Genomic DNA, 19,807 nt, shown 5'->3' on the forward strand with positions numbered 1-19,807 from the left:
CCGAAAGTGAAATTTGTTCGTGTGCCTATGTACCAGCCCTGTGAAGATAAGCCTGCACGTTGGATGTCTAGAATGGAATTATAACGTGTAACATTATGTGCAGTTTAGTGTCCCCTACGTATTGCATTTTTTGTACCTCATTGAATACCGATGACGTTATTGTGCGCACTATTATTTTCAACTGCTTTTAATTGTATCACGGACAAATCAAAGCAGACGTTTTATATGTAAGTTTAAGTTATGTCTTAATGTTTAAGTAAAGACAGAAAGAAAAATACAACATACCACAACTGAAGGTGTCAATTGGATACTGTTGGATGCTTTAACTGAAAAAGAATGTTTAGAGCAAACTCAACTTGAACATCATTGAGTCTGAGTCTCCGATTCCCATGGCATTTTCTCGTCTCACCGAGCTAATGGGAGAGCTCCACCTCAGCCCAGAATTAGTGCTACTTGTTGATGCCCCGCTGCATGCAGTAACAGCATTACCAGGGCCTCATTTTCTGAATCGCATTTCTATTAGCAAGTGAGTCGGACTAAGGTTAGGTAGATACACTTTCGTCTTGAACTGGGATGAGCAACAGATGCCGAACGTGACGTGCGGCATTTTTTCTTCATCATATATGCTCTTGGCTACTCCTGTGAAGCAAATTATGTGTTTTGTGGCCATTTGGAATTTGCATTTAATTTTAGTACTAAATAGAATAAATTATGATTAATGTATCGTTTCCTTAATCTAACTAATAATGATTTTCTTACCTGTCTCGATTTATCTTTCTGTTTATTGATATAACACTATTTTGTACCATTAATTTTGCCTCATGCTGTTTTCCTTGTATTACTGATGTCGGTGTCCTATTTATGCACATAGCGATCTGACGATAACTGAACGTGTCACCAAAACTGGATGCATTTCAAAAAAGAGATTAAACACAGGGCTTATGGTATTACCATAAACTCTCATACTAGTAAATTCATGTTTCTCCACTCAACGAATAACTGAACGGGCTATACCACAATGTAATCGATCAAAATAAAAAAAGCAGTTGTCTGTAACCAACATCGGAATGTAAAACAGTGGTTACCAACAGATCATCGAACTTTCATATGTGTGAATAACAGTAATGTAACCGATCAACCGTCTTGTGAGATAGGACGAAATTTCCAGAATGAGATTTTCACTCTGCAGCGGTGGGTGCGCTGATATGAAAGTTCCTGGCAGATTAAAACTGTGTGCCCGACCGAAGCTCTCTGTAAAGTTTGGAAGGTAGGAGACGAGATACTGGCAGAAGTAAAGCTGTGAGGACCGGGCATGAGTGGTGCTTCGGTAGCTCAGATGGTAGAGCACTTGCCCGCGAAAGACAAAGGTCCCGAGATCGAGTCTCGGTCGGGCACACAGTTTTAATCTACCAGGAAGTTTCAGGGCGAAATTTGTCTGGTTTCCAGTGGAACTACACCAAATGGAGCAGCAAATAACGAAATTAATCCAGGGCACAATATCAAATCCAAACAGATGAGTAGCAAGAGCAACATCGACGATGATGCAAATTGTGTACTGTTAAAAACCATACAGGTTGCGTAATATATTCGTCCTATGAATACGACTCTGTGAAAGGAACAGTGTTAACAATTTCGTGTTATAATAGACTACTGTAAATTAGGCCGGTACTCAATGTTGATGTAAGCATAAAGAAAAGCACCAACCTGTTCGGAATTTAACGATAATCTTATTCCCCAATTCCTATTTCAGTGAAAGATAGTCAGAATTCCCTCTCAAATAAAACATAAAATATAATTTTCTAATGTGAAAGAAAGACATTACCTCTAATTCAGGAAGCACAACTACAATGGCGATAGCCTAACTTATCTGGTTAAAATTTTTTTGTTAATATATCGTATCGTGTTAGAGCGATTCACGATATTGTTTACCACTGTTAGCGATCGCATACGATTCCGTTAGTGCTATGAATGCGTAATTCCTTCTCTCTGTCGGTCGTTGCCTCAGCTCGCTGGTTATGAGATGCTAAAACTGAAATACAATAAGTTTTAATTCTCATTATATTATTTTTGTTTCTTTATTTGTCTTGTCGAATTGAACCACCTATTACGAAAAATTTTTGTTGCACTGAGTACCCCTGGGGTCATCGAGGCTCCAAGTAACTCACAAGGGATATACTGACAGTGTTTTAATGAACAAACATAAATACATAAATTACAACTGTTCCAGCACAACGCATCATTCTAATCGCAGAAATGCTACAATCAAATAAGGAAAGGAAATTCAGACAGCGGTCATATTGACCCTAGCGCCCGTCAATGCAAAACCTACACATAAATTTCGATGTTCTGAAAATATATAACTGAACTAAACTTGGCTGGATAAGACTTGCTTTGATGGAGAAAGTCATATGGCTTAGAACTAGCAGTTTCTAAAACGACGGAGATTTTTTACAGTTGACTTCTCTGGTACTAGGGAGGTTAAACGTGAAAGTAATTTTTCTTTCAATAAATGACGTTAATAACTAAAATTCAAAAGTCAGTGTCTACTAATAGAGAAATCATGTCATCCAATGGAATTAACAGTTACTGTGCAAAATGGTTTTGCACTTGATAAGACGGGATGTATACTTCCGAATTTTTCATTGTGTTAACAATGCAGGTTACCCTATTACGCGTTGTGCATATTACTCGATCGACCTTCACGATTCCATAACGCATTTGCAACCCTCTGCCTATCGAACTGTAGCGTGTGACACGGCGGTGTGTTGCGTAACTGTGACAGAGCTCGAGAAACAGCTTGTTGTTTTCCTTCAAGAAAGTGAAAAGACGAATTGCAAGAGTTCTTCCACACATGGAGCTATCTTTCTTTAATCATGACAACGACAGAGCACGCACAAGCTCTGCGACATGTGTAACAACCCTACGCCTTGTATACGACGTGACAGAGCATCTTCCACACACCCCGACTTGGCCCCATCCGCCCATCATCTGGTTCCAAAACTCGAAGAAAACTTTAGAGGATTTCACTTTCGCAGTGATGAAGCGGTGCAAGTTGTGGCCCCTTCAATTAAGTAATACATTCTACACTGATGGTATGAAAAAACTGTTCTCTCGTTTAATAGTTTATTTTATTTAAAAAGCTTTATAAGTTTTCACATATAAAAATTCGGAGACATTACATTTCAGCACGCCCTTGCGCTTACGCTTCAATCGAGAAGATGTAGTAATTTAGATGGTACACGGTCACTTTTACTACATCGATAACGTGAACCCACATCTTGGCGTGGTATATCACAGTTTACTTTACATAACACTTGCAATAAATCCGTATAGAACCGTGAGTAATGACACCATTTCCTCTGCATTACAAATGTTTCACGTATTTCCCAGGCCAGGTAAGGTCCAGCCGTGGCGTCAGCCGTTAAGTCTTTGCCTCAGGTGTCCTCGTGGCACTCAGTGTGTTACGGTGGGAACTGGGGTTATAGGAGATCAGTGTGAATAATGGATGAAATGCATTTGATGTTATTAATAATAAGCCGTTGTTTGTCAGTATTTACGTGAACCTGTAGGTGGAGAAATATCTTCTGCTGTATAATTATAACAGTTGACGTCATGAAACTACACGTTTATTGCGTCAGCATACAACTACTACAGAAACAACTGCAAGATAAAATAAATACAAATGCAATGTTTTAATACTAATCTTTACAGTAATGAAATATACAGCAGGTCGTAAAGTAATCAGAAACTGGCACAGAACAGGATGTGTAGATTCTACCAGTAATGTTTAAGTAAAAGAGTCGAGTTCTGACGCTCTTGCAGTTTCTCGGCTACTCTGGAAACAGCAGATGTCTTCAGTCAGCAGGCCAGCCATTTAGTCTTCACTCCCTTGCAGACTATTCATGCTGAGCCAACGGACTTGCAATACTCCTAGTTCCTGGGACAATCTGACAGGTATGGTTTGCACTGACTCTTTGGTTTCACCACGTAAACTGCAACAAATAGAAATGTGTTTTAATAAAGGTAGGAGGTATAAAAATAACATACCAGTTTAAATTTACTAGTGATAAGACAACTGAAACCCTTCGATTTTTTTACGTAGCATCAATCACACTCTCAGCATAGTGACAAGTTTATGTTATGGTAAGGTATCAATGATAATGTGGGGTTCCACCAGTATTTTTTTTCCGTCCTGCATTTTGAAGACGTGCTTAATAGGCGTTGAATGTTATTACGAGTGCCGTAATAATGTTGCAACCGTCGTAAGTGATGACAAGTGTGCTATGTTAAGGGGTTCCTATCCTTACTGGTACTATAACAGAACGCTGGAAGATTGACCACAGGAGTAAACCTGACTTATGGCGAATTTCGAAAATTTAATGTCACTAGAACCAAGTTCTTCTAGGAGGGTAATCCTCCTGTCGACCGAAGCATTCGATGAGCAGCACATGTATCCTGTGACGTGCCAACTGACGATAACCTCAGGGACGTCGGTTTCGTTTGCTGGAAACTGATCTGGAGATCCTTGAGTTTGTGATTTGGGAATGGTCAGCACTGCCGGTCCCCAGTAACCGTAAAAATCTGTCGTAGGTGAGAGATCCCATTGAAAAGCGGCGCCACACGAGACCATCTTAACACTGGAATGATCCTACGTAACTGGTTGAAATGTGTTTACTCTGTCCTTCGTGTACAGGTCAACAACGGTACTCCGCCGTCCGAACGTTAGCCCAACCAGTTGTAACACCCTAATTACAGAACCCATAATGAACACCCGTTTGTTGCAAAAATAAATAGAAAAGTCAGTCATCTTGCCATTGATGAGAGCTACTGATAAAAAAAAAATTACGCTCTTGACAGTTTGATTAAGAAGAATGTTACCTAATTTGAAGAAATTATTATTTACGAATGTTAAACCCCAGACCAGAATTTGGTGGAGAATCATGAAGAGTTGCAATTTCTTAATTTCGGTGAGGTAAGGGTAGCCACGGTTCCTTGATTATTTGATTTCACTCATATTTTTACATTCACTGTGGAACCCTTCGCGAACTCTTATACTTAACAAACTGGTTTTATCTTCTCAATTTTGAACAGAATACAGTTTTGTTTAAAGTAGCTTACCTTTCGGTACTTGGTGGTAGCAAGAATACAGTTTCAACGAATTAGCATACAAGTAAAACTTGTTGTCTGCTTCGACACAAATGGTATCATCGTCATCTTCCGTGTAGGACGACCTCCCCAGAAATTTACTCTCAGCCGTGCTTAATTCCTCATTCCCGATGCTGACGGTGGTCGTCCCTTCTGGTTGTGCGTGGACCGTCGCCACGGCTACCAGTGCTGTAAAAGTCAATGATCGTAATTACAGATCTTTATTTCGTCTAATTGCTGTTAGTGCAACTCTCCCACTTAGCACTGCAACACTACTGTGTGCTATATCTGCACCATCTGCTAGCGTGACAATACTGAGGTATAGTGCAACCCCTACTGACTCTTACTACGAACTTGCTAACATATCATCACCGTATGGTAATGATACTGATGTCCGGTAGTGTGAGTCTGAGAGTAACAGTCTCTTCGACATACTTGAAGAACATGTGACTACATTCAGGGAAGCTACAGTAAGAGAATACCGGATATTTCTGACACTTATGTAGAATATATGAATATGTAGTCTTTCCCAGCACGAGAGTATGCACATTTGGTTGCAAATACAACAGATAGGACGGAAATTTCATCATATATCTGTAATTATTACTAATTATCGCTAAATTATCATAACTTCTGAAGATTACGTCAATTCTGTTATGTTGAACTCTATAGTGAACTATAATTGTTTAGGAACTGGGGAATATTTTGTGTTTAATCGATGACTGGGGACTGTTTTCCTCTGACTGTCCCACCTTAACAAACAGACAAGAGATTACTAGCACTAAAATACACAATCACGAAAACTTTATTGCATTTGATAATTTTTGTTACTTCGTTTCATTTTTAGCAATAATCGTAGGATCACCATGTGTGTTACTTCACTGACCGAAAAAATTATCAGTTCATTCTAGTTTTAGCATTTGGTCGTTTTCTGCATCAGTTCTTCAGAAGACTAAGGTTTTTTATTATTATCAAATATTTATTTTAATGCATCTTTTGTTTCCTTCCACTCGCGTTGCCCGGCGATGCTTCGGTAAAATTTGGGCAAACATACTTTTTCGACGAGTTTAGCTACGGGAAAAGAAAGGCATCTACGGCTCGACCCTACAATATCAACCCCAATATTCCAAAGAGATCTCAAATGTGGCAAGTACCTTATTTCATTTCATGCTTTTTTTATTATATAAGTGTATTACCAATACATCGCAGCAGATACGTCCCTCTAGTCGTTAGTAACTTGAACTATCAAACGATAGTTGCGTTCAGCACAGGAGGCACATGGCCAAGGAGAATCTCGAAGCTGAAATCCGTCCGGCGGAAGTAGAATACACGTGCTACTAGAGCTGTGAGTGATAATGGTGTAAATGCAATGGTACGGTAACCTCGGGTAATTTGTCCCTTGTACTGAGTGTACCCAACTGAACTTACATACTTTCATTGAATTATACTAAATCCACTTTTGGCTATAAGCTGAATGCTGTAACTGAAAACCGCTGTGCATAAGGTCGGTATTGGAATCTAATCTTTCCGCCTAACATCCCACACGGTAATTGGCTATGATGTATGTGACAGTTTAGGGTTACTTGAACATACCGCTCGTCCCAGAAAATAAGGAAGAAAGAATGGACAGCGACATACACGCTATGCTCATGTCGGAAAAGTTCTCGTAATTTCATGCTCCATTATACAAATACAGTGGTCTTTCAAGTTCTTGTTGGATTGTTATTATCTCACAATTAAATTGACAATATTAGTACTTTTCTCACTTACGTTTGGGAAGGTTATCCTTTCTAGTAAGGCTCTACCCCACTAAAAGCTAGCCAGATATTTGGCTGAAAAAGTTGGGCTCTTCTTGGTTCTCACATCAAAAAGCCCGCTCTACCCTTTGTAGTAAGAAATGAAAAGTATTGAAGGAGCTGGAAGCCCTCCCCATTACGATCATGTAGCAGGTGTTTCAATGAAAAGCACAAATATTTCCAAGTGCATGACTCTCTAACAGTTTTTCGCTCCTCATCAAGACAAAGTACCTAACCTATTACAATATTGTTCTTGTTAAGTCTTCTGAAAATCACGTGTTTGAGAAGATTAATAGGTACCATTAGAATTTGTTTATTTTTCTGTTAAATTCAAACAAAATTTAGGGGCAAAGAAGCGACAGCCTTCCATGGAATTTCTCACTTAACTTTTTGTTAAGTCCAAGATACTAGTACATACACGGTTCCATCACAGGAATGTGACCACCGCCTTTGTTCGGCATCAACGCGAGATAACCACTCAACGACGGTAGGGCGCAACATTAACAGTGGAGGCTATATAAAGCGCGCCAGGTAGCCGTGGGGGACAGTGCAGTCGTTGTCATAATACGGAAACGAAGCTATTTATTTGTCGTCCAAAAGGGTATGATTATTGCCTTTCGAGCTAAGAGTGGATGCACGTCTCAGTTTGTAAACTGTTCAAGTGTCACCCTGCTTAAAGTGAACTGTGCCTGGTAAAACTGCCCTATCGAAAACTGACACCATGACCAGTGGGGCAGAATGGGCCATAGATGACAGGAGTGAAAGACAGGTGCGGAGATGTGTACGGATGAACAGGCATGCCACAGTTGAGGGAAAGGCGCCCCAGATGAACCAAGCGGCTACCAGCAATGTCTGCCCAACGATCATCCAGCGAAAGTTCCTGTTTACCGCTGTCCACAGCAGGTGCCACATTCTTACGATCACGCCGACTGCTGTTCATCAGCGACCAAGGCTTCAATTTGCACTCCACTACCTGAACTTGACCTGCTTTGAGCGGCCGTTTTAGGCGAAAGGCGTTTTATGCTCGATCGGGTATAAGGCGGGTCGTGTGTACGGCGTGAAACGTCTCAAGGCAAAAAACTTGCAATGAATGAGGGAGCGTTATGCTCCGAGGAATGTATTCGTGTCGGTGATTCTTCATAATGGAAGCCATAATTGATCTAAACTAGTATGCGTTTATGCTCGGGAACTATGTCCACCCCTTCATGTTACTTCATTGTATTCGCTTTCTTCCATTGCGTTTGCCGGCCAGTGTGGCCGAGCGGTTCTAGGTGCTTCAGTCTGTAACCGCACGACCGCTACGGTCGCAGGTTCGAATGCTGCCTCGGGCATGGATGTGTGTGATGTCCTTAGGTTTAAGTAGTTCTAAGTTGTAGGGGACTGATGACCTCAGATACCAAGTCCCATAGTGCTCAGGGCCATTTGAACCATTGCGTCTATTACGTGGAATGTATTCGGCTTTCTAATTCTTACGTGATTCTCCCTCAGTTTTTTTTGTTCATGCTACTTATTGTTTAACATTGCTCTTTATGTGCCTGCCCGTACTTACCTTTTACCTTTCTTTAATCCCTTTGATAGTAGTTTGTTTAGTTAGTAACTTGTGGCGCATTTTTCATTGCTGTTCATTATTGCAGAACGCCTTACATTTGTAAGTACGTTTTACATTTTTTAAAGGAACTACTGAACTGTAACGCATGAGAAAATTTTTCACTCTACACGCCAAAACATTTCCTAGAAGCAACGACGAACGTGATGGCTCACGTTACAATTCAATGTACACAAACAAACAGTGTGAATGCAGTACTACGCACGAGTCAATCTCTGTACTCTATAGCCGGCGTGATATGCATAAGAAGATATTCCAAAAATATTACCCTGGAATAGAAGAACTTACTTTCCAAGATTTACCTTTTCTGTTTTTTTAATTGCAATGAGGACATAAACAGAAGACAGCATGGGAAAAATCGCTGAATAACACACACGCAAACAAATGATCTAAAACTTATGTTGCTTTCTTCAACACTCTAAAGTGAAAAAAAATGCGAAAACTATTGTCCTAAGTCAGCAAAACGTAATTGGTGCAGAAACTTTATTGTTGCATAAATAAAGCTGGGGTACTCTTTTCACCATTCTACTAGAGGTGTTGCATGCGCATTCCAGTATGTATCACATCTTAGCGTAATGCTTCTTTATTTCTCAAGTGACAAAGTATTGCAACACCAGTCACTAATTCTCAAAATACATATAGCTATTGGCTGGTAGAGCCATTCGATTAAAACTGGTGACAGAGGCAGGATGTGAATGAGCCTGTTCTGGACAATTTTACTGACAAGTACCTCCAGCATTTTAGTTACAGAAGCGACTAATAGGTTCAAATGGCTCTGAGCACTATGGGACTAAACGTCTGTGGTCATCAGTCCCCTATAACTTAGAACTAATTAAACCTAACTAACCTAAGGACATCACACACATCCATGCCCGAGGCAGGATTCGAACCTGCGACCGTAGCAGTCGCGCGGTTCCGGACTGAGCGCCTAGAGACTAATAGGGAAATCTCTTACATGTAATGGTAACAGACCCAAAGTTCGCGAGTCATTTATAATGAATGAGAAGCTCTTTGATCGTAGGGCTGTTACAAACTCAATGGCTACTGTGTCAAAAGAATTTCACTGGAGGTAGGAAAGCATCCCCTCTCAGCAGAAATATCAGGGGTTCAACTGCAGTGTATTTCAGCTGTCAAGATGGAATATTCAACTCCTTTATTTACGAGGGTGTGAAACAGAAAATGGTCAATTCTACGAGTATTTGCAAACGGCGTCTTAGACCTGTATGTGCCGAGTAAGGTTCCAGTGAAATGCAAAGACCCGTCACACTTCGAGTGATACGTTACTAAGTTTCTGTCAAAACAATAAGAGCTTCAATACACGTTTAAAAGACTTCGGAGCCTTGTTAAGAGCAAAAACTGAATGCAGCCATGAGATTTAAATTAAACAGTAACTAGCCGATCTGACGAAAAATCTTAACAAGTATTGGTACAGTATATACATCTATTTTACTTATTAAGTCACTCTTTGACCGTACTGGAACTCTCGCCAGAAATCAAGGAGAGAAGGTCGAAAAATTGATTTCGCTTTTCCGAAACTGTTTCACCACAGAACGAGGTTTCACTGGGTTGTCTCAAAAGACCCAGTTAGCTGACATTGATTTAACTGATCGAGCGATAGAAACTAAAACGGCTCAGTATTAGAAAGGTATCTGGATCTGAAAAGATGTCTTTAAGGGGCTCCGGAAAGGCTTACAATCATGAAAAGTTCAATTTTTACTTTTTTGCGTTTTCTGAATCTGCAGACTATTACCTTTTAATAGATATATAATTTATTCAATTCCGAAGACTACAACTATTTTTAAATTTTTTTTTGAAATGTGTTCTACATGGGCGTGACCCACTGTGGCGCTGTTAAACTGCTATCAAATGGTGTTATTATTAACGTCCGTGTTCATCAGGTGCATTTTAGTGATGTGAGATAAAGTATGTGTCGTGGCTAACCTGTGATGGTTCAATATATATCGCTGGTGTGATTGTCGATTGTTTCATGTTTATTTACTCTGTCGTTATCTCGAAAATTTTCGTAATTAATTTTGTTTCTTGAGTCTCTGTTTTGTTGAAGTATAATAATGAGTAAAAGTAAAGTTATTAGAAATCCTCTGAAGGCTTTTAAGAAAAGGAGAAATGTTGGAAAGCCAAAGGTATGTGTTATTACTGTAAACAATAAAGACGATAACTGAGTGAACCTAACCTCTCAAGTACACCTGCCCATAGCAGTCGAAGTGGGAAAGAAAATACTTCACAGAAGAAGCTTGGTTCAATGAGTGAAAACTATGAATGTTTTATGGGGGAATCGGATGTGAATGAAATATTTGATATGTCGGTTCTCAAAGGAATTTTTTCAAACTGTGTAAGATGTATTCATTGTAGTGAAGTTGGTCTGGAACTCTCCCTAATAAAGCACGTAGGACTTGCTAATGAAATACAACTGAAATGTGATAAGTGTTCATACATGACCACCTTTTGGAACAGTGTTGCAGTAACTGCAACTGAAGAAAATGGTAGCAAAATCTACGAACACAACAACGAGCGATGCTTGCTTTAGACAAGGAACGCCTTCGGGCTGCAGACAGGGCTGTAAAGAGTCTAGAAATACAAGCAAGAGTAAACAGGAGGAGGAACAAGAGGAAGCTGGAGGAGGAGTTTGCAGAGGATGAAGATAATCCATCCTATGGACCTGGAATGCACTAAAAAGTTAATCCAATCTTTGTCGCTCGATTCCAAAAACTTTTATTTTCTCATACTAATTACATGTTTTCTAAGGATCTTCCAAACATATTTGTTTCAAACTTTCAGTAAATGTTACACAGTACCTTCTGCATAATTTAACACAGCCTTTTTCCAAAAAACTGTATATTTTTGAATATATAAATAAAAAATTGCAAAAAAATGTTGTGAATTTTCATTACAATTGAAAAAAAATCATCTTTAATAACTGAACTAAAATTTTGTAAAATCCCTGTGTTAAGTTGTAGCCCATATTCCAATAAATAATCTGTAAAAAGTTCAACTTCCTACCTCAAATACTTTGTGAGGAAAGATGTAATTTATAAGCTTTATTTTAACATTGCAAGTATAGGGCGTTCCGGAGCCCCTTAAGGTCCTGTACACTCCCCTTCCAGCAGAAGTTAATCGTAGGTCGAAAGAGCGACAAAGCATTCCAAGCGACTCTAAAAAGGCACACATGATTGAATGCCTAACCGGTTGTCGTTTCAGAATAAATGAACCCCTTTTACACACAAGAATAATGACCGTTTTGGAGGACGGAAGTCTCCTCCGTAAGAAGCCAAATTGATTCAGCAAACAGAATTCTTGATACTCATCAACTTTGAATCACAGTATGGGCAATGTCGCCCACATCGAAGACTTGTTACTTCAATTATTCCGAACAATATTCGATACAGTTCCGAAATGTCATTTAGTGGACAACGTAAGAGAGTAGCGGATATTGGACCTGATTTATGATTTTATTCGGTAATTCACTGCAGAAATAATTCAACACAACTCTCTTAATGGAACAAAAGTGATAGTCGGAAAGATAATTTCAATGGTACCACAGCGAGCTGTGATATGGCTATAACTGTTCACAATATACACAGTGTGAAAGGGGTATTCCATAGTCTGGGAGTTGGTATTTTCGATGAAAACATAAGCAAAATGTCCAGAAGACATGAGCTCTAAGATCCGTACTTTTACAGCTACATTACTTGGTGATACTGAAACCGTATTCACAATTCATTGCAAGTGCAGCAGATACGTTAATTCTAACGGAACCCGTGTATATTTTGTACAGCTTATGAAAAACGATTACTTTGTCGTTTTTTCCCTGCCATTGCCAGAAAATTTAAGGATACTGTTTCACAAGGAAAATACCAAACTCCATTTTGATAAGCTCCTCTACAGATGGCTCACAAATGCAGGTCGTATGTAATAGCTCGTAAAACTACGACACAGTGCCGCACGTATTTTCCAGCTACTTGGTTTCATAAGCTCAAAACCATTTTTGAAACTGTATGTACTTGTGAGTTTCATCACAAATGAGGTCTTATGAGCTTGTAATATATGCTGGAAGAATAAATAACAAATAAGTATGTTAAGTCGTTGCATTAAATACTCTGGCAATGTCAGGGATGTTATATTTGTATGAAACGTGTCATACATTTCATGTAACGATAATATAGTTGGCGTAAGAACGTGCTGAGGGATCAGATGCGAATAATCTGCGTTGTGGTAAGGACGTGTGTCTCGGGGCAGAAATGACAAATTGTGCTGGAAATGGTGTTATAATAAGTGGGAAGCTAAGATATAAGTGAGGGAGCACGTGTATGTGTTTAGCTAATGGTCGCAAGAAGGTTTGCAGAGTTAATGGAAAAAGCAGTGTGGCCCAAATGCATTCAGGCTGATCGAAAAGAGCCTACTGTCTGTACTGAATTGTATAATAAGTATTACATCGTACCGCAAGCAACTCATCGCAAAGTAGAATCCATCCAGTAGTTTTATAGTTGTGTTATACGCATGCCAGTATCGTAGTAGCTTCTTGGAACATTAGATAGGTCTATTCAGATCAAACGTTATTGACCTAACGGGTTAACCTTCGGCGTAGTAATATCCTCTCATCATAACTTCCGAGAAAGTCATAAGTGAAAAATATAGTAAAAAGGAAAAAGTATCCTTTAAATTGACAACTCATTTTCAATCAAGTAGTCATTGTAAAAGACAGCTGCAGTAATTATGGCTCTTCGTATGATGCGGCACTGCTATGGTATCGCTGACAATCAGTTGAAACGAAAAGTTATAAAGGGTGTTACAAAAAGGTACGGCCAAACTTTCAGGAAACGTTCCTCACACACAAAGAAAGAATATATGTTATGGGAACATGTGCCCGGAAACGCTTACTTACCATGTTAGAGCACATTTTATTACTTCTCTTCAAATCACATTAATCAAGGAATGGAAACACACAGCAACAGAACGTACCAGCGTGACTTCAAACACTTTGTTACAGAAAATGTTCAAAATGTCCTCCATTAGCGAGGATACATGCATCCACCCTCCGTCACATGGAATCCCTGATTCGCTGATGCAGCCCTGGAGAATGGTGTATTGTATCACAGGCGTCCGCAATACGAGCACGAAGAGTCTCTACATTTGGTACCGGGGTTGCGTAGACAATAGCGTGTCAGGAGAGCATGGAGGCCATGGAATTGGTCCGCCTCTACCAATCCATCGGTTACCGAATCTGTTGTTGAGAAGCTTACGAACACTTCGACTGAAATGTGCAGGAGCTCCATCCTGCATGAACCACATGTTGTGTCGTACTTGTAAAGGCACATGTTCTAGCAGCACAGGTAGAGTATCCCGTATGAAATCATGGCGGTGAATCGAGGAAGTACAGTACATACTGACGGAACTAAAATGAGCTCTAACATGAAAATTAAGCGATTCCGGACACATGTCCACGTAACATCTTTTCTTTATTTGTATGTGAGGAATGTTTCCTGAAAGTTTGGCAGTACCTTTTTGTAACACCCTGTATAGGTAAGCATCAGTCTTCGTATTAGATGCTTTGTTCCTATTTACTGTGCAACGGTTTTATACACAGGAGAGTATATGTAAGTGATATGTTATGATACGACAAGAATGTAACGCGGTCCCACTGGTTTACTCAGTTGCTTACTGCACTCTGTTGATGATTCGATATAGCAAATAGCTTACAGTAGGCGAAATAAGCTTCTCAGTAGCGAAGATTAACTAGTGCTCATTCGGACGGAATAAGGTCTATTGTATTCTTTTTTTTTTTTTTTTTTTTTTTTTTTTTTTTTTTTTTTTTTTTTTTTTTGCATCTGTCAATACATGGAATACCTCTATTTAACACCCTCTACGTAAATGATCCTTTGATGCCGACGGAAACTTCGTAAGATATCTCGCGAACGACACTGATGTCTGAAGCGAGGTTGCTACGTTAAAAGACTGTAGGGAAACGGAAATTTGCAGAGGATCGATTATCGTTTGATGCGCTGGTAGTTGAACCTGAACGTAACTAAGAATGAAGCACTGCGCACAGACACGTGAAAAATCCCACAACACTTCATTTACACTATTAGCGAAAATTCACTGGAACCAGGAAATACCTAGGAATAATTGCCCGAAGAGACCTAAAGTGGAACGACCACATAAAACTGGCTGCAGGAAAATCAGTTGCAAGTACGAGAGTTATTGGAAACTTGGTGATGAAATTAAGTTCATCCACAATAGAGATGGTTCTCAGAGCACACCGTCTGTATGATCCTGTGAACTTCTCGTCCATCTTGAATTGATTGGACTTGACTGACTGAGAAGATAGAGACGACGAAGAATGATGCTTTTGTTTAGTGAGTGCGTGGGCTTTACGAAGATGCGGAACCAGCTCAATCTCCGTATCGTTAAACTGTAACAAGATTACTAAGTCTATATATATATGTATATATATATATATATATATATATGTATATATATACGGAATTGATAAACCTCTGAAGGTGATGGCAAATGAACAGAGGCACGCCATTGGCGAATGCACGAAGAAGACCAGGTAAGATAAAAAGACAAAGATTGTATGTTTTTATATATATATATATATATATATATATATATATATATATATAGCCTACAACTTAAGATTGTACAACAAAGATTGTATGTTTGTCTTAAGTTGTAGGCAATATATATATATATATATATATATATATATATATATATATATAGCCTACAACTTAATATATACATATATATATATATATATATATATATATATATATATATATATATTGCCTACAACTTAAGACAAACATACAATCTTTGTCTGTTTATCTTACCTGGGCTTCTTCGTGCATTCGCCAATGGCGTGCCTCTGTTAATTTGCCATCACCTTCAGATGTTTATCAATTCCGTTTTTGGACAGGGAATTTTGTAGTATTCATCAGTAGTCTGAAACTTTCCATGGCTTGTATGGTGTCTTCTACGACGTTAATTTTTATCGAAACCTATCTTGCCTCCTTCAAACATCCAATAGTGTGCTTTAATTTGTAAAGATATTCTTCTTCATCGCATTTTCATTCATTCTGTAAATATGGCCGCAAAATCTTAATCTCCTCTTTCTTATTATGTCCGATTGTTTCTGTGTATCTGTACAGATCTTCGTTTCTCCTCTCGTCCAGTTGTTATCTTTGCGCTTTCGCGTTCCTAAACTTTTTCTGAGTATTCGTATCCTTCATTCAGATGCGTAAAGTGCTTACGGTTTAATTACTGTAGCGAAGTGTTAAATTTTTGCCTGGAACGGTACTCTTATATTATAATCCCAGTTTCAGGTGAGTCTATGCTAATTCCATTTTCTTTCATCTATTCTTAATTTTGGTGATAAACATTTGGTTGACTCCATTCTCACAAATACTTAAACTTATGAACTGTTTTTCCGGCCGCAGTGACCGAGCGGTTGTAGGCGCTTCAGTCCGGAACCGCGCTGCTGCCATGGTCGCAGGTTCGAATCCTGCCTTGGGCATGGATGTGTGTGATGTCGTTAAGTCAGTTAGGGATAAGTAGTTCTAAGTCTAGGGAACTGATGACCTCAGATGTTAAGTTCCATAGTGCTCAGACGCATTTGAACCATTTTATGAACTCTTCTGAAATTTTGTTCGTATTCGTTTTTCCATGCTGTGCTTATTTTCAGTGTATACCGTTTTTGCATACTATATTAGTTACCTGGTTTTATCTGTAACTTTGTCAAATGTTTATATGATTATCTTTGCATCTGTTTTCTCGATGCTCGCTACTATTCTTAGTTTGCTTCTCATGGGTGTGTAAGAACTAGTCATCCAAACTATACATTTGTAATTGATTGGGTCTTACCATTATATAAGCAACACGAACACCTTTCGTCAACTATCTATGAACTACCATTGTTCGAAAGCAAAAAAAAGGAAAAAATCTTCCTAGAACACTCCTGACCCTGAAGGTGCTTTCAATTCCGAACTTGACGTCGTCAATTGCGACAGTTAACTGTACTTCGTCGACTGTAGAAATTGCTTTTCACTCGCATTCATACATGAGAAATTATGTGAAATTGAGGTAAGAAAAAATGTTTATCGTTAATGAAAGTTTATAAATTCTGCCAATACTTATCAGCAACAAGCAACAGAGCAGCCTTCATTTTACTCGACAAAAACTTCTACTGCTTTCTGCGTTATATTTTCATTTATATATGTTCAGACACCCGATGGCGTAATCGAATGTTATCGTTAAGTTCCCTTCTCATTTTCCGTTCCGTGAACTGCGGTTGCAGCAAGTAGAAACAGACTGACTTTCCTTGCACTTGAAAGGATCTGTTATCGTTCAATGTGTCACACTTATTATCAACTTTACAACTACAGCAGTCAATAAAACTGGTTACCACACTGTATCGTTTAGTTTGCTTCTTTTTTCCATTCTTTTTATTTTGCATTGTGTGTCACTGTAGTAGAGGCGAGGAAACAAAAAGACAGGTGTCCACGGAAATTAACTGCCACGGCTCAGCAACGCAATTGAGTTGATATTTTCACGCACGTCTTAGGGGCAGTTCTTGTCAAAACCGCAAAGAGAAGACAAATTTCTACTAAGGCGAGTTTCTAGACATTAGTGATAACACGTTTTATCATTAGTACAACTCAATTTAGGCATAGGCTCGAAAGGAATTTTTTTTTCTGTCAATAAAGCCTATCTCATAGCGTAGTACGGCTCCAATCCTGATGAAAGTAGGTGAACAGACGTCACTGCTCCTTTATACCATTCACCGTGCAGTCTAAAGAGCTTTCCATTTTTAAGAGGAGACTCTTGTGCCTAGAGGACTTTATACCCAGGAATTTAACTGCCTAGATAATGTGTGGCGGCGGATGTATAAGTTTGTATAAGAATAAATTATCTACTGTTGTATAAACGCTTGCGTGTTGAATCAGTTTCTAGCTTTTTGTATGTTGTTATTGCTGTCTTTTGCCGTTCTCAACACTGGCTCTCTATTTACTCCGTGACCCCCAGAAAGTGATTTAATAAAACTTGGAGCCAGTAAATAGATATCCTAGTGCCCACTTTACCTGAGAATGTTCTTATAGCTGCAGCTTATAGCTCTGAGGAATTAGGAGATTGTCCGGGATTTCTAATCAAAAACGGTTTTCCAAAATAGTTGAGTATATTCTGAAATTCACTAATAAAAACCACAAGTATCCCTACAACCTAACTAACAGAACAGTTCAGAGTCTAATGCGCTGATGCAACTATAAATGTCCGAATCAAATGTTAAAAAGAATGCTCGCCAAAATTTGATGAAAATATTTCATCAAACGCCACGCTAAATATTTGGTAGAATGACTGTCCCGCGACGGCACGTGAAAATACGACAATACGCAAACTGAAGCTAGTTAATGAAAATCATCCCAGAATTAACACTTCACATAAAATGTCTTCATGGTTCCGCGTATCTCTAGTAACTTAATACGGCACCCGAGGCTGTTTGTAGCAGATACACTGATGCGACGCGACTACCGACACAGATGGCGTGTCATTCAGCGTCTGGAGAGAACTGGGGCCTTTCTTCCTCGCGCAGTGTTCTTATATATAAAGCCGCGGTGCGGACGGCTGAGGGAACGCCTGATTAAATCCGCTCTCCCGACTAGCCGCTGGGCTAGTAACGCACCACTTCAAGTTACATAATAATTTATAGCTTCTTTGGCTGATGGCCGAAGAAGCTCTTAATTTAAACGTGCATTCAGCACGCAGGTAAGTATTGATAATAAAATTTTGACGTGGCTAACTTAAATACTTTAGGCGAGAGAATTAATTTAATTGCCCTGCACGCACTAGATGAGCTCTGAACTGGCCCTGTTGAGATCCGCTATCGCTATAATTTTATAGGTATTAAAAAGAAACTTTACACATCTTCATAATCATAGCGGACCTCCAACCTATTTAAATCTAAACATCCTAGCCTTATTTACTAGCCTACTTAATCTATCTTGCTTCCTTCAGTTTTGAGATGAAAACCACAAAATCATGAATTTCCACTAAAGTCTTAATTTGTGAAATCCAAAGTACTGTTTTTATTAAATCATTATGAAAGATGAATCTAAATATAAATTTTGAAGTCTCTAGCTCTTTTCTGTTGCGCCAATGATTTTTCCAGAAAAACGTCCAAATCTCGGAAATGGCTGAAGTTATCGAACTGATTTTTAACACACATTAATTTAGTATTATTTTTGACATGCTAGAAAAGTTTTAGTTCATTTGCTTGATTTTTAAGGTATTGCGCAACATTTATGACGTCAGAGCTAGTTACAGCAGACTGACTTGCACATAATGGAAACTGATGTGAATTTACTATAGCGTGAGTAGGCTGCTTCCCTACATCACCCTCTACTTAAATTTTTTGTTTATGAAAGTTAATGAATGAAAAAAAAAATTTAATTACAAAAAGGGAAGCAAGAGTACAGTTTAACTTCCGATGAAAAATCAAAATTGAAATATAAACCTGTAGAAACATTAAAGAAAACTTATTACCTACATTAATTATTTAAATTGTAGGCATGTTCACTGCCTTTTAAACAATGTCATTACTCAAAATTTTAAGCAAAGTCAACGAAATATTTTGGCACACATATTGCCTTAGGCAAACAAACACATACAAAATGAAAAATTATAAAAATCTTAGATCCATTAAATACATTTTTACATACACAAATTCAACGAGAATTACATGACACATAAACAGATGATTACCTCTTAGCAGTCTTTTCTAAACCTGAAAGAAAAGTTCACAAATAATTTTTACACACGTGGTTGTAGCCGCTTTGGCTGGCGTCCTACACTTCCATTCACAAGGGTAGAGGAGGGGAAGTTGCTATGGTGTGCGTCCTTCACGTTCTCTCTAAATTACATGGGGGAAAGGGGAGGGGTCACTGTGAGTTGTGTCCAAGTCACTCCACGCTTTCACGCAGCTACCAGGCTGCCATTATCTGGTTTTTCCTGTAGAACAAACAAAAAGAGTGACTCAGACTCTGTTAACTTAAAATCTAAGGGTGGGTCACAATGAAATGGGGATATATACATTTTATCCTTCAGTATGTTGCTGGAACAAAGTTAACAGAACCTTTCTCCATTTTACTCTTACGGTTACTTAATTGTCATAAAATCGGTAAACAAATGGTTCAAAACGCCATTACTCACTTTAGAGAAAATTTATGCTCCTAAGGCATATAAT

At 38.8% G+C, this 19,807-nt stretch overlaps 1 protein-coding gene across 5 annotated transcripts in view; it reads right to left on the reverse strand.

Moving 5' to 3' along the window:
• The window catches only part of LOC126457693 (uncharacterized), a 294,532-nt gene that overhangs the window by 193,890 nt on the left and 80,835 nt on the right, over positions 1-19,807 (reverse strand). The window contains exon 3 of one of the 5 annotated variants that reach the window (XM_050094224.1): positions 3,611-3,992. The exons of the other annotated variants lie outside the window; for them this stretch is intronic. Coding sequence (XP_049950181.1) covers positions 3,931-3,992 — 62 coding nt within the window. The 3' untranslated portion in view covers positions 3,611-3,930. Of the gene's footprint in view, positions 1-3,610; positions 3,993-19,807 lie in introns of those variants that run through there. 5 annotated transcript variants of the gene reach the window in all.

This window comes from Schistocerca serialis, chromosome 2, assembly GCF_023864345.2.
Source record: "Schistocerca serialis cubense isolate TAMUIC-IGC-003099 chromosome 2, iqSchSeri2.2, whole genome shotgun sequence".
In the NCBI taxonomy this organism is placed as follows: Eukaryota; Metazoa; Arthropoda; class Insecta; order Orthoptera; family Acrididae; genus Schistocerca; species Schistocerca serialis.